We start from the raw sequence: 14,002 nt of genomic DNA on the forward strand, positions 1-14,002 counted from the left end.
CAACTTTCGGAGGAGCCCTCAGCGCAGCGGCTGTTGTGCACGGGTAATTGGGTAACGCCGACGTCTGGAAAGCAGTGAGAGTGAAACCGGCGCAGCAGCGGCGGCCGCGGCGGTAACCGGCGGCTGCAACCGCTGTTATTCATTGCGCCGCGAAAGCAGCGCGCGACCCCGCGACCCCTTGACCTTCGCAGGAACTGCCGCCGCTCCCACGACGGGCTCTCCGTCACTCGCAGACGAGACCTGAGCGGCTGTGGGTCGAAGCGGGCTGCATAGTCCTCTCTGGAACCTAACCTCGAGAATTCTGATTCCCACATAGGATGTCAGGCCGCGAGGAATTACCATTTCCACCTGCGTCTCTTTAACGTATCACTTCCGAACTTGTAGCGGCGGGTTTCCGCAGCTGTGAATTTCCCGATTCAGATTTCACTTTGGGGACAAGTTCTACTGTTTTATTTGAACGCTAGGGTGGACCAGTTACTCAATTCATTGCGCCGGTCCAGTAAAATAGAACTGACTAGAAAACTTAGAGAGTAGGCAATTGTATAACGTTTAGTACCCACGGCACGGACTGTTGACGATTGAATAATAACGGAAAGGCCGACCGCTGTGGCCGAGCGTTTCTAGGCGCTACGGTCGCAGGTTCGAATCCTGCCACGGGCATGGATGTGTGTGATTTCTTTAGGTTAGTTAGGTTTAAGTAGTTCTAAGTTCTATTGGACTGATGACCTCAGAAGTTAAGTCCCATAGTGCTGACAGCCATTTGAACCATTTTTTGAATAACGGAAAGAAATTATCTGCCCTCCAGATGTGTGCTCATTTTAAAGGAACATATTGTCCACGCTGAAGGAATCTGAAGAATAACTGGAAGAATATGGATAGGTGGAGACTGAATTCCAGGAACTGGCAAGCAACTTAGGACACCTCTTCTCCGAATTACACCTTTAAACGTTTGCAGGATGAACATTAGTAAACCCGACGAACTGGAGGGACGGATTCCGGATTCTTGGCTAGAAATGGAGGAAAAAAGGTGCTACGAACAAGTGCCCGGAAATGCTTCGTTGCCACGACAGAAGAATGACAGTTCCTCTGACCACTTGCCGCGTGTTCCTTGTGTGCTGCAGGCTGTCTGATAGACGCAACGTACTGTCAGCAGCAGAATGGTACGGAATTCACGTCAGGAAGAAGCCCATATTGTGTTTGTGTACGGCCAAGCAGATGAGAGCGGTCGACAGGCAGCACTACTATACCAAAACAAGTACCCTCACAGACATCTACCACAACGCACAACATTTAAAGCCGTTTCTGGGCGTTTGTCTGATCATTGGTCCTTTCACACACACGAACGTACAGGGAGGCGGCGGACTGTGCGTACGCCGGATTCGGAGGACCGGGTTCTACAGGATATAGAGACGAATCCTCAGTACAAGCCCCAGGCAACTGTCCCGCCAAGACGGTGTAACTCAATATACGATTATGTGTATCCCACATGACAACTGCTACGTCTCTTATCACCTGCATTCCCATGGAGGCCACTTCGAACATCTGCTGTGAAGTGGATGCGATGCACTAAAAAATGGTTCAAATGGCTGTAAGCACTACGGGACTCAACAGCTGAGGTCAACAGTCCCCTAAACTTAGAACTACTTAAACCTAACGACATCACACACATTCATTCCCGAGGCAGGATTCGAACCTGCGACCGTAGCATCAGCGCGGTTCCGGACTGAAGCGCCTAGAACCGCTCGGCCACAACGGCCGAAACGATGCAGCTCTGTACAGCGTTCCGGAACAACTTGCTGTCACAGCACGCACACCGTCCATTTCCAGATACGTGTTCGTAGCACCTTTTTTCCTTTATTTCTCGTCAGAAGTCCGTCCCTGTAGTCTGTCGGTTTTATTAATATTCGCCAAGTATATAAAGACATGGTGAGCAAAATAAAACAGACACTGCAAATATTTATAAAACTGGCGCGGAACTGACCCGTGTTCATGAACAGGAGAACTGCCTGTGCCGTGGTCGGCTCGCGTTAATGCCGTTTCTCCTTTCGATCATTTCGTCACCATAAGTGGCGTCTTAGTCCTCCTTCAGTTACTATCTGAGCGAGTTGCTCACTTGCCTCCGTCAGTGGCAGCAGCAGTGTTTACCGATACTGGTACTGCTGTAACTTCTTTGGTGTGGCAGTCATACAGGGTGTTTCAAAAATGACCGGTATATTTGAAACGGCAATAAAAACTAAACGAGCAGCGATAGAAATACACCGTTTGTTGCAATATGCTTGGGACAACAGTACATTTTCAGGCGGACAGACTTTCGAAATTACAGTAGTTACAATTTTCAACAACAGATGGCGCTGCGGTCTGGGAAACTCTATAGTACGATATTTTCCACATATCCACCATGCGTAGCAATAATATGGCGTAGTCTCTGAATGAAATTACCCGAAACCTTTGACAACGTGTCTGGCGGAATGGCTTCACATGCAGATGAGATGTACTGCTTCAGCTGTTCAATTGTTTCTGGATTCTGGCGGTACACCTGGTCTTTCAAGTGTCCCCACAGAAAGAAGTCACAGGGGTTCATGTCTGGCGAATAGGGAGGCCAATCCACGCCGCCTCCTGTATGTTTCGGATAGCCCAAAGCAATCACACGATCATCGAAATATTCATTCAGGAAATTAAAGACGTCGGCTGTGCGATGTGGCCGGGCACCATCTTGCATAAACCACGAGGTGTTCGCAGTGTCGTCTAAGGCAGTTTGTACCGCCACAAATGCACGAAGAATGTCCAGATAGCGGGATGCAGTCATCGTTTCGGATCTGAAAAATGGGCCAATGATTCCTTTGGAAGAAATGGCGGCCCAGACCAGTACTTTTTGAGGATGCAGGGACGATGGGACTGCAACATGGGGCTTTTCGGTTCCCCATATGCGCCAGTTCTGTTTATTGACGAAGCCTTCCAGGTAAAAATAAGCTTCGTCAGTAAACCAAATGCTGCCCACATGCATATCGCCGTCATGAATCCTGTGCACTATATCGTTAGCGAATGTCTCTCGTGCAGCAATGGTAGCGGCGCTGAGGGGTTGCCGCGTTTGAATTTTGTATGGATAGAGGTGTAAACTCTGGCGCACGAGACGATACGTGGACGTTGGCGTCATTTGGACCGCAGCTGCAACACGGCGAACGGAAACCCGAGGCCGCTGCTGGATCACCTGCTGCACTAGCTGCGCGTTGCCCTCTGTGGTTGCCGTACGCTGTCGCCCTACCTTTCCAGCACGTTCATCCGTCACGTTCCCAGTCCGTTGAAATTTTTCAAACAGATCCTTTATTGTATCGCTTTTCGGTCCTTTGGTTACATTAAACCTCCGTTGAAAACTTCGTCTTGTTGCAACAACACTGTGTTCTAGGCGGTGGAATTCCAACACCAGAAAAATCCCCTGTTCTAAGGAATAAACCATGTTGTCTACAGCACACTTGCACGTTGTGAACAGCACACGCTTACAGCAGAAAGACGACGTACAGAATGGCGCACCCACAGACTGCGTTGTCTTCTATATCTTTCACATCACTTGCAGCGCCATCTGTTGTTGAAAATTGTAACTACTGTAATTTCGAAAGTTTGTCTGCCTGAAAATGTACTGTTGTCCCAAGCATATTGCAACAAACGGTGTATTTCTATCGCTGCTCGTTTAGTTTTTATTGCCGTTTCAAATATACCGGTCATTTTTGAAACACCCTGTATTTCCGTGTTATGGTGTGTGTGGCAGTCGGTCGGTTGCGGCTGAGCAGCGAGGAAGTCTCTGCGGCGTGTGATGAGGCCAGGGCTGCCGGCGGCGTGCGCGCGCGGTCGGATTGGTGTGGCACTAGCTGCGAGAACTGCTAAGTTCGTTGCCCACCGCACCTGCATACTGGAGTTGAGTAATCAGTGAAGCTGTCATGAAAGCTCAACTGTTGTGACATCTTTCGTTAATTGCTGGTTGTTGCATCCTGGGCTGTGCCCGCAAGGAGCAACGTGATGGTGTGCTGGAGTCGGTAAAATTTTGCAGCCGTCTCCCTGTATGGTGTTTAACCTTTGAAATGATTATAATTTATTAGCAAAGTGCACCAAAGGTACCTTCTACCTTGTGGCCGTTAACGTTCCGGTTACCTGCCCTGGTCGTTAGCGTAGTTTTGCGGCAGTGTGTTTTCCTCGCCGTGCTGATTCTGTCCGGCACGGAGTGTAATTCGACAGCTTGGTGTGGTTCTCCTTTTCTCTTCGAGTGTTTATTCTGCCTTGACTGTGTTTATACGCCAATTATTAAGACATAATCCTGCTGCTTCGCTGGTACCTTTGGTTGTTGTGCTGTTGGTCGGGTGGAAGGGAATTGATTATGCGATTGGTTGGTGCGTCAGCCGTCCATAGGTCGTGCTGCAACACGATTGTTTAGTGTTACGCTTGGCTGCCTGTCTCACCTAAACTGTGTTTAGAGTTTCCTCCCCAGGCCGACCCTTGGAACACTTCTGAGCACCACTGTTTGTTGTTTGTGTTTGTCATTTTATTTGGTCGCAGGTATTGTGCCAAGCCTTCAGTCGTGTATAAATGTTGTCTGTTTTATGTTTAGTATATGGCCTTCAGCCGAACTAAACAACTTTAAGATTAGGCCTTCAGCCGTGTTTCAGTTACAGTTCTTGTTGCTCTATATTTAGGCCTTCAGTCGCGTTTGTTTCAGACTCTGTGGCTTTAATATGTAAATCCTTGTCTGTAAGGCTTCTCTTTAATTATTTTGAATTCTTGAAACGGCCTTCAGCCATGTTCTGTAAATGTTTATCTTAAGGTTGTCTTTAATTCAAAAATGGCTCTGAGCACTATGGGACTTAACTACTGTGGTCATCAGTCCCCTAGAACTTAGAACTAGTTAAACCTAACTAACCTAAGGACATCACACACATCCATGCCTGAGGCAGGATTCGAACCTGCGACCGTAGCAGTCGCGCGGTTCCAGACTGCGCGCCTAGAACCGCTAGACCTTGTCTTTAATTATTCTTGAGTAATTGCTTGGACCTTCAGCTGACAAGATACTTCTAGTTTTCTTAAGATGTTTTTCTGTTGTACCGTGTAAAGGCTTATCTTTAAAGCCTCTTTTTTATTATGTAAAGAAAATTTTCTTAATTGGCTTTTCAGCCGAAGAATTAACTTGACTTTTCCTTAATATGGCCTTTATCTGGAATTTGTAAATGCTTGGCTTTAAAGCCTTTCCTTAGCTGATCTTAAATATTATTTCGGCCTTTAGCCGAGAAGATATTGTAATTTTGCTTAAGTAAGACCTTCAGCCATTATTCTCAATCCTGATGTTTTAAAAGCAATCGTTTAGACTTATTCTGGAGAAGTTACTTGGGCCCTCAGCCGTGAATTGATCTTTGTTGTTGTAAAGAGAAAACTGTGCGTTGGTTTAAGGAATAAATTTGTGTGTGTTCTTTTATAACTAACAGTAATTGACCTTGGCCCCTTTCCACAACCTGATCCGCTCTGTCCTGCGAAATCAGATTTCACTGCCCATCATAGGAAATACTGTTGTGTATGAGTTGAAACGTTCAGACGAACTATGACGTGTAGTAGTCTGCCGGTGATTTGTGAAGGGAGTGGAATGAGAGCTTTCGTACCCACAGTTTTGCATTTCGTAAGATGAGACAGGGTTCAGCCTGTCAACGTACGTGAACTCACAGTACTTGCGCCATTATTCATCACAAAAATCCATTTCAGCAATCTGAATAACTGTTTCATAACCTCAACATTCGTGTTTGGTGCGCGGTTTCTAGTGTCCGCATCGTAATACGATTTTTTGACCAAGCTGTTAAAGCTGACCAGAATGCGCAGAAACTGTTTAATCCAACTGTAGATCAACTGGATGAACGATTGGATGAATATTTTCAGCAACCGGTAGCAACAGCACACTGCGCCTTGAGAAGCTTGTCACGCGTACATGATGGTTCGATGACGAGGGGTCAATCAGCAGATGCAGTGCAATCTCCTGGCCATCTCGATCACCTCATCTCTCTCCCTGCGATTCTCAACCGTGTTACAAAATGAATGGTCAGGAGTACTCAAATAATCCTCACAGACTGGAAAAGGTGCAGCAGATCGCTGAAAACGTTGCTGCTGCGGCCCCTGAGGCAGAGCTGCTACTTGGAGACCATTTTCTGCCAGTCGTGGACTTCGTATTCACAAACAAGGATGGAATTTTTGTGGATGACAATGCGTCAAGTCACCGGGCCACTACTGTTCGTCATTGTTTCGAAGAACCTTTTGGACCATTCCAACAGATGATTTTGGCCACCAAGATCACCCGACATGAATGCCATCGAACGTTTGTGGTACAGAAGCGAGAGGTCAGTTCGTGCAAAAAATCGGGCACAAGGCGTCACTTTCGCAATTACGGACGGCTACAGGGGCAACACGGCTCAGTATTTCTGCAGGGGACTTCCAACGACTTGTTGAGTCCATGTTACGTAGAGTTGCTGAAGTACGCCGGGCTAAAGGAGGCCCGACGTGATATTAGGAGGTATCCCACGAGTTTTGTCACGTGACTGTATATCCCACAAGTAACTGAGGACTACCGGTGTAAGTACTGGCCTGAAATGAAGATACTGGCACATCCAACGAAGTCTTGGAGGGATAAATAAATGGAAATGTCGTGAGGATAGGGCCTCCCGCCGCGTAGACCGTTCGCCTGGCGCCAGTTTTTCGAGTTGACGCCACTTCGGCGACTTGCACGTCGATGGGGATGAAATGATGATGATTAGGACAACACAACACTCAGTCCCTGAGGGGAGAAAATCTCCGACCCAGTCCGGAATCCAACCCGGGCCGATAGGTATGACATTCCGTCGCGCTGACCATTCAGCTACCAGGGACGGACGGAGGGATAAATCAGACCTGTCAAAAGACCGATGACGCCAAATTTGTGTCGCTGTGATCACGGAGAACTATCCGTTAGTAACTTTATACACATAGATAAGTACGTCTTTCTCCACTGAACACGCAATCATCTTTCCGTAAGTTCCAGTCGTCAAGATGTTTCTACCCCCCATCCCCATCATCAGCAACAATGGCATGTTTTATCTTGCTTCCGATTCTAACAATGCTGAGTTTTTCTAAATTACAGGCCTAGACTTTCGATTTTTGACGACAGCGCCAAAACCGTCGCACGTATAATTGCCGTAATTTTGCTCTGTATGGCGGAAGGCAGTGGGCGCTTTCTCTTAGTGCAGTACGAGATGCTTGGTGAGGCTCGCTCCCTTTGAAGTCAGCCATCACTTACTGGCCATCTAGCCCGTAGCGTGGCTCCTCAGAAGCTGCCGACTGAGATGCAAATTACGGTAAAGTCGCTGCCTCTCCGCCACTGTGTGTCCTGTGCCTCCCTTTCATCTCGTGCCTCAGTTTGCGAACTTCGAGGGTTATTAGGATAACTCAGTTTTCGTATACAAACTAAAAGCCTTTTCTACCGATCTGAAAACGAAATTGAGCGTGACGAGTACGCTGTTGTGCTAAATGAGATGGCACTGCACTAGACAAATATGTGGTGAACTCTACCGAGAAACTTTGAGAAATTATTTGGAAGTTTGCTGAGTGGTTTCAGATGCGGAACACGTTATCTTCAATGGCTCATTGCCGAACAATAAGATGTAGAAATTCTACACAAGTGAAGCCTCTGGGCCCTTGACAGATGGATTTTAGTATGATGCCGCCTAGTAATATCGGCCTTCGCAGAAGAAGCGCTCGTAAAAGACGTTTCTATTTTAGGAAACAACAATTTTAAATAGAAAAAATACTTTCTGAAATTGTCTTAAAAAGTCAAGATTCCGAACCAATAAATTTAACGAATATTAGAGACCGCACTACCGTGCGCTTTTCCACGGCCAATACCACGCGAAAAAAATAATTTCACTCTCTCTGATAGTGCTTGAAATCGCATTCGTTCTATACGTTTCATACATTCAAGTTGTAAGCAGGCTGTTTAGGTTTTTATGTTGGTGACACCATGTAGCGCTCTGTATGAAAATCACTGGCTGTGCTATGTGCAGTCTGTGGCTGGTTTGCATTGTTGGTATTTGCTATTGTAGTGTTGGCAAGTTGGCTGTTAACAGCACGTAGCATTGCGCAGTTGGAGGTGAGCCGCCAGCAGTGGTGGATGTGGGGAGAGAGATGGCCGAGTTTCGAGAGCGGATGATCTGGACCTGTGTCCATCAGAGACAGTAAATTTGTAAGACTGGATGCCATGAATTGCTATATATATTATGACTTTTGAACACTATTAAGGTAATTGCATTGTTTGTTCTCTATCAAAATCTTTCATTTGCTAACTATGCCTATCAGTAGTTAGTGCCTTCAGTAGGCAGAATCTTTTATTCAGCTGGCAGTATTGGCGCACGCTGTATTGCAGTAGTTTGAGTAACGAAGATTTTTGTGAGGTAAGTGATTCATGAAAGGTATGGGTTATTGTTAGTCAGGGCCATTCTTTTGTAGGGATTTTTGAAAGTCAGATTGCATTGCGCTAAAAATATTGTGTGTGAGTTTAAGCACAGTCATTCATAAATTTTTCTAAGGGGACGTTTCATAAAGTTGACACGACACAGTAATTCGTCAGAGAAGACCGTTTCAGTCGTCCGTAGGTAACATAAGATCAACTGGAGAGGGAAGAGACATTCACGAACAACGACGCAAAATAATTTGCAGTCGTCTTCTGGTCTTCCAATTTGATACAATAGAAAAGCAAGAATGCATGAAAACTGAACGTTATTCAGGTGCAAAGTGCGCTCACACACACACACACACACACACACACACACACACACACACTCTCTCTCTCTCTCTCTCTCTCTCTCTCTCTCTCTCTCTTCACAATTTGCCAAGAGGTCGTGCTGTTTTAGAGTTATGTGATACTTTTCATCAGGCTCACCGAAGCTCAGCCATATCAAATAAGCTCGCCATTCTGAAATGTTGCCCGTTTTTGATCACTATTCTCAACTACATCGCTTTTGAAACAGTCAATCTGACGGGAAAAATTTAAATGTCACACCATTTCCTATCACTTTAGCAGCGACGGACGTTCACCGCAAGTATCGAGCAAGTCAACGACTCTCCTCTGTACAAACAAAAACAAGTAAATTTCCAGGTATACCAGGATTTCTATTTTTTAATGTCTGGTACACACTGGCCCGGAATTGAAATAGAAACACTTCCAATCCTTCAGTTCTGACCAAGATTTTCGCAAGGTCTCTCTTGGTTGAAAGACGAAAAACTTCAACTAACGCACGAAACAAAAACAGCAACAACACGACTAAATAAAAAAAAATATTTGAAAATGGAAAGATTTAGACCGATGTGTGTGATGAATTATCTGAAAACGACAAGGAGCAGCTAGTTACAGCCGAATATTAATTTGTTGTCACGCGTTTCAAATGTATGGTCTCGATCAAGAGTGTTATTCAGATGTACGATATGCCGGAGTCGAGAAAGGAGAAATGCAGTTTTCTGGTCTAACAAAAATTCGATTACGTGCACGAACTGGAAAAGAAACCACCCTATTATTTTATGTTCCACGATGTGATCACAATACTGTTCCATCCATAACTTTTTAAGAGTATTTTAATTAAAACGCTTATATTGGCTTGTTGCAAATGTGGTTAAAAATTGAGCTCAAAGGCAAGTGAATCATTCATCACTTATGGTTGCAGAAGTACGCAACTTGATTTTTCGCTTTTGTGTGAGATTTTTGATGAATGGGTAGGGCGTACTTCAGCAAGATCTCCAGCCCCGCGTAAATGACCACCACGAAGTCTAGACCTTACTACGCCAGACAATTAATTTTGACGAATAATCTAGACCCATGTCGCTCATCATCGTTACAAGACTAATAAATAATTGCGCAAAAGGGTCGAGGAAGCCTTTGAGGCACTGCTTCTGAGATGCTCTACAAGATGTCAGGCAGGACTTGAAGAAGAACAGATTTCAGCGTAAAGCCCTATGGTGCACACAGACTCGTTAAATACATAGTATTTGTATGTAGGTACTCCAGTATAAAATACACTGTTTTATGCTAGGGATAGGAAGAATTACTGTAAACACGTTGTTACACCAACAGGCGACTCTCACTGGCGGATGAAACGTAAAGAAAAAGAAAGAAACCGTTTAAAATCGAATTACGGGTACAATATGTTTCATAAATTTATGTCGTCACAATATTCAGTATTCGTAAGATTAAGGTATGACTGCTGTCTGCAGTCATTATTTACAGCGCCGATATCCTTTTTAACCTAATATTGCAGATAGAAAATTACTCTGAACTGTAGCAATGTGATAATATTAACAATTTCTTCGTTATTTTCTTCTTGGCAGCTCGTATTTGCGAGCAAAGTTAAATCGTTCCTTTGTTGTGTCCACACTAGGTCATGAAGTGGTGACTAACTGAACTTGATCTGTTCCACAAAATTTTGCTAGTCACAGTTCATTCCACTTCTTAACAGCTCTACAATGCAGATTTCTGAGTTCAACTTGACCAGACTTCATGTTTTGTGCTTATCAAAAATAATCTTCATACAATCGGCCTTAAGATTAATCCATTGATTTTATCGTACACAGCTGACACGAAATCAGCTGATGAGATTGCAGACGTTGAGAAACGCTGGCGCCGAACTGGGTTTTGTTTCGACTCCGAGTTGACGTAGTGCGTGCTCCACCAAGCGGAGAGCAGATACCAGAGGGTGTAATAGATGGGCGCAGAGAAAGAAGACGCTATCCCTCCACCTGGACCAGTAGCCACGGGCACGACACTCACCGGAGGGCAGCAGCGACGTGGGCGGCTGGGGGCGGCGCCTGGCCGGTGCGTTGGCGCGGGGGGCGGGCTGCGGCTGGTGCAGCCCGGGGGCGGAGACGGCGCGTTTGGGGGGCGGACCCGCCGACACGGAGGTGGACGCGGGCCGGCTGACGAAGCCCGGGGGGCGGTAGCGCGCAGACTTGACGTGTCCTCCGCCCCCGCCGCCGGCCGCCTGCAGCAGGTGGTGCACGCTGTGCGCCTTGTGCATGCCGGCCAGCGAGGGCGGCAGCCGCGGCAGGGAGTTGGACGTGGCCGGCGCCGGCCCCGCCCCCGGGGGCGCCAGGCTGCGGGGCAGCGTCGTCGAGCGCGCGCGCTCCTCGCCGCCCTCGTCGGCGCCGACGTCGTCGTCGTCGTCATCGTCTTCGTCGTCGGCCGACGTATTGTCCGAGCGGCCCGCGTCCGGAACGCTGCTGCGGCGGCGCCATCCCACCTGCGCATTCCAAAACATTCCCACCTTCAATTATAATACTCAACGTAGTTTCGCTGTTGCGCTTGAGAAAAAGCAAGACACAACCCCACCATTTGTCCACCTAGAAAAAGCGTCAGACAACCTAAAATCGTGCAGTATATTTGAAATCCTCAGAGGGGTACAGTATGTAATGCAACGCTTTTTTTCTGAAAGCAGGTTGGTTTTATTCAGGATTCCTATACACCATGTTTTTTCCCACTATTCTTTCTACAAAGCCCCATTTCCAACATAATCTCCGTTCAATGCACCCGCCTTACCCCACCTTACTGGGAGGTCCTCTATGCCCGCACTGTACCACTCTACTGATCGACGTCGGAGCCTTCGTCTTGCTGCTTCAATCACCTCCGCATCTTCCACGTACTGCTTCCGTGGAGAGCATCCTTCACTGGGCCAAACAGGTGGGAATAAGAAGGTTAGAGATCCGGGCTGTAGGGTGGATGAGGAAGAACAGTCCAATGAAGTTTTGTGAGCTCCTCTCAGTGCGCAGACTTCTGTGAGGCCTTGCGCTATCCCGGAGATGGAGAAGTTCGTCTGCAATGAGAGTGTCGGCACGTTCCAACATTGCAGGAGTCACAGCTGTGTGCGGCCGGCCGGCACGCGGGGGATCAGACAGGTTTGCGCGACCTTGTTGCGATGATGACATACCCCTCGCCCAACGACTCAACGTGCTTTTGTTCACTTCTACGACTCCGTAGACATTCTGAAAGCGCCTATGAATGTGTGCGATGCTCTGGTTTTTCTGCCAAACCAAACTCAATGACAACTCTGTGCTTGGAAGGTACCTTCGTAACAAATGCAACTTTCAAGGTTACGTATTGCACCACTACTTATCGGAACTTCACGAAACTGTAGGGGTTGAAGCGGGAATATTCACGATGTCCCACAACAAATTCTTATTTTTTCCACCGAAATTGGCCGAGAGAAGAAACATCTTTCAATACTTATCCAACGTCCTTCGTAACTGTAAGCTATAGGGAATGATAGGTAATATGTAACACGCATAAGAACCCAGAGAGAGTAAAAGCCACGTAAGAAGAGCTCGTATTACGAAAGGCGTAAGACAGACAGAGAATTTATCTGCCCTACTGTCAGACCTGTACAGCAAAGAAGTAGTGATGTAAAGGGTGATCAAAAAGTCAGTATACATTTGAAAATTTAATAAACCACAGAATAATCTAGATAGAGGTAAAAATTGACACACATGCTTGGAATGACATGGGGATTTATTAGAACAAAAAAAAACCAAACAAAAAAACACCCCATATTGCTAGATGCGTGAAAGATCTCTTGCGCGCGTCGTTTGGTGACGATCGTGTGCTCAGCCGCCACTTTCGTCATGCCTGGCGTCCCAGGTCCCCAGACCTCAGTCCGTGCGATTACTGGCTTTGGGGTTACCTGAAGTCGCAAGTGTATCGTGATCGAGCGACATCTCTAGGGATGCTGAAAGACGACATCCGACGCCAGTGCCTCACCATAACTGCGGACATGCTTTACAGTGCTCTTCACAACATTATTCCTCGACTACAGCTATTGTTGAGGAATGATGGTGGACATATTGAGCATTTCCCGTAAAGAACATCATCTTTGCTTTGTCTTACTTTGTTATGCTAATTATTGTTATTCCGATCAGATGAAGCGCCATCTGTCGTACATTTTTTGAACGTTTGTATTTTTTTGGTTCTAATAAAACCCCATGTCATTCCAAGCATGTGTGTCAATTTGTACCTCTCTATCTACATTATTCCGTGATTTATTCAGTTTTCATATTTATACTGACTTTTTGATCACCCGGTACATAAAACCAAGTTTCACTAGTGGAATTAAAATTCGCTGAAGACGTTGTTATTCCTAGAGAAAAGTGGGGAACAATTACATGTCCTGCTGAATGGAATGAAAACCATGTCGAGCTCTGAATGTGGACTGAGAGTAGACCATAGAAATACGAAAGAAATGAGGAATAATTCAGATAGTAGTAACCTTAACATCGAGGTCAGGGACCAAGTTGCAGATGAAGGAGTTCTGCTACCTCGGAAACAAAATATGTCGGACGAAGCATGGGAGGCTTCAAGAAGCAAACTAGCTCGTGCAAAAAGGGTACCTCGCTAAAAGAAATCCACAAACATTAAACATAAGCCTTACTACTTCTAAGCTGGTGCGTGAAGTGAATCATGGACTGTGGGAAAACGGAAAAACAGATAATTAAAGTTTATGTACTAGGTCTATAACTTTGCTTCCACCGTTTTTTTTTTCGAAGTTCGGGGCTTTATTGTGAAAAACTTACAAAAAAATTATGATTCGTAGTATTGCCCATCGCTGGCCACTACATTCTCCCATCTTTCGGATAGCATACGAATCCCGTGGCGAAAGAACTGGGCGTATTTTGTGGGTATCCATGAATCGATTCAATTTTGCACTTGTTCATATGATCGGAAGCGCTGGTCAGCCAGACTATATGCCACTGATCGAAAAGGTGGTAGTCAGAGAGAGCAACGTATGGAGAATACGGCGAGAGAGGTAGGACTTCTCATTTCAACGTTTCCATGTGTATTTTGACGGGTTTTGTGACATGGGGTCGAGCACTGACTTGCTGCAAAATTACCTATACGTGTCTATCGCTGTATTGTGTTTAGTTCTGGGCTCGAACGCATCAAGTGCTTTCGATAATGATGTCCTGTGACTGTCTT

At 46.1% G+C, this 14,002-nt stretch overlaps 1 protein-coding gene across 1 annotated transcript in view; it reads right to left on the reverse strand.

The window, feature by feature from the left end:
- Window positions 1-14,002, reverse strand: part of LOC126470940 (uncharacterized) — a 520,283-nt gene that overhangs the window by 379,150 nt on the left and 127,131 nt on the right. The window contains exon 4 of the mRNA XM_050098993.1: window positions 10,811-11,279. Within this exon, the coding sequence (XP_049954950.1) occupies window positions 10,811-11,279 (469 nt within the window). The remainder of the gene's footprint in view (window positions 1-10,810; window positions 11,280-14,002) is intronic.

The sequence above is a fragment of the Schistocerca serialis genome, chromosome 1, assembly GCF_023864345.2.
Source record: "Schistocerca serialis cubense isolate TAMUIC-IGC-003099 chromosome 1, iqSchSeri2.2, whole genome shotgun sequence".
In the NCBI taxonomy this organism is placed as follows: Eukaryota; Metazoa; Arthropoda; class Insecta; order Orthoptera; family Acrididae; genus Schistocerca; species Schistocerca serialis.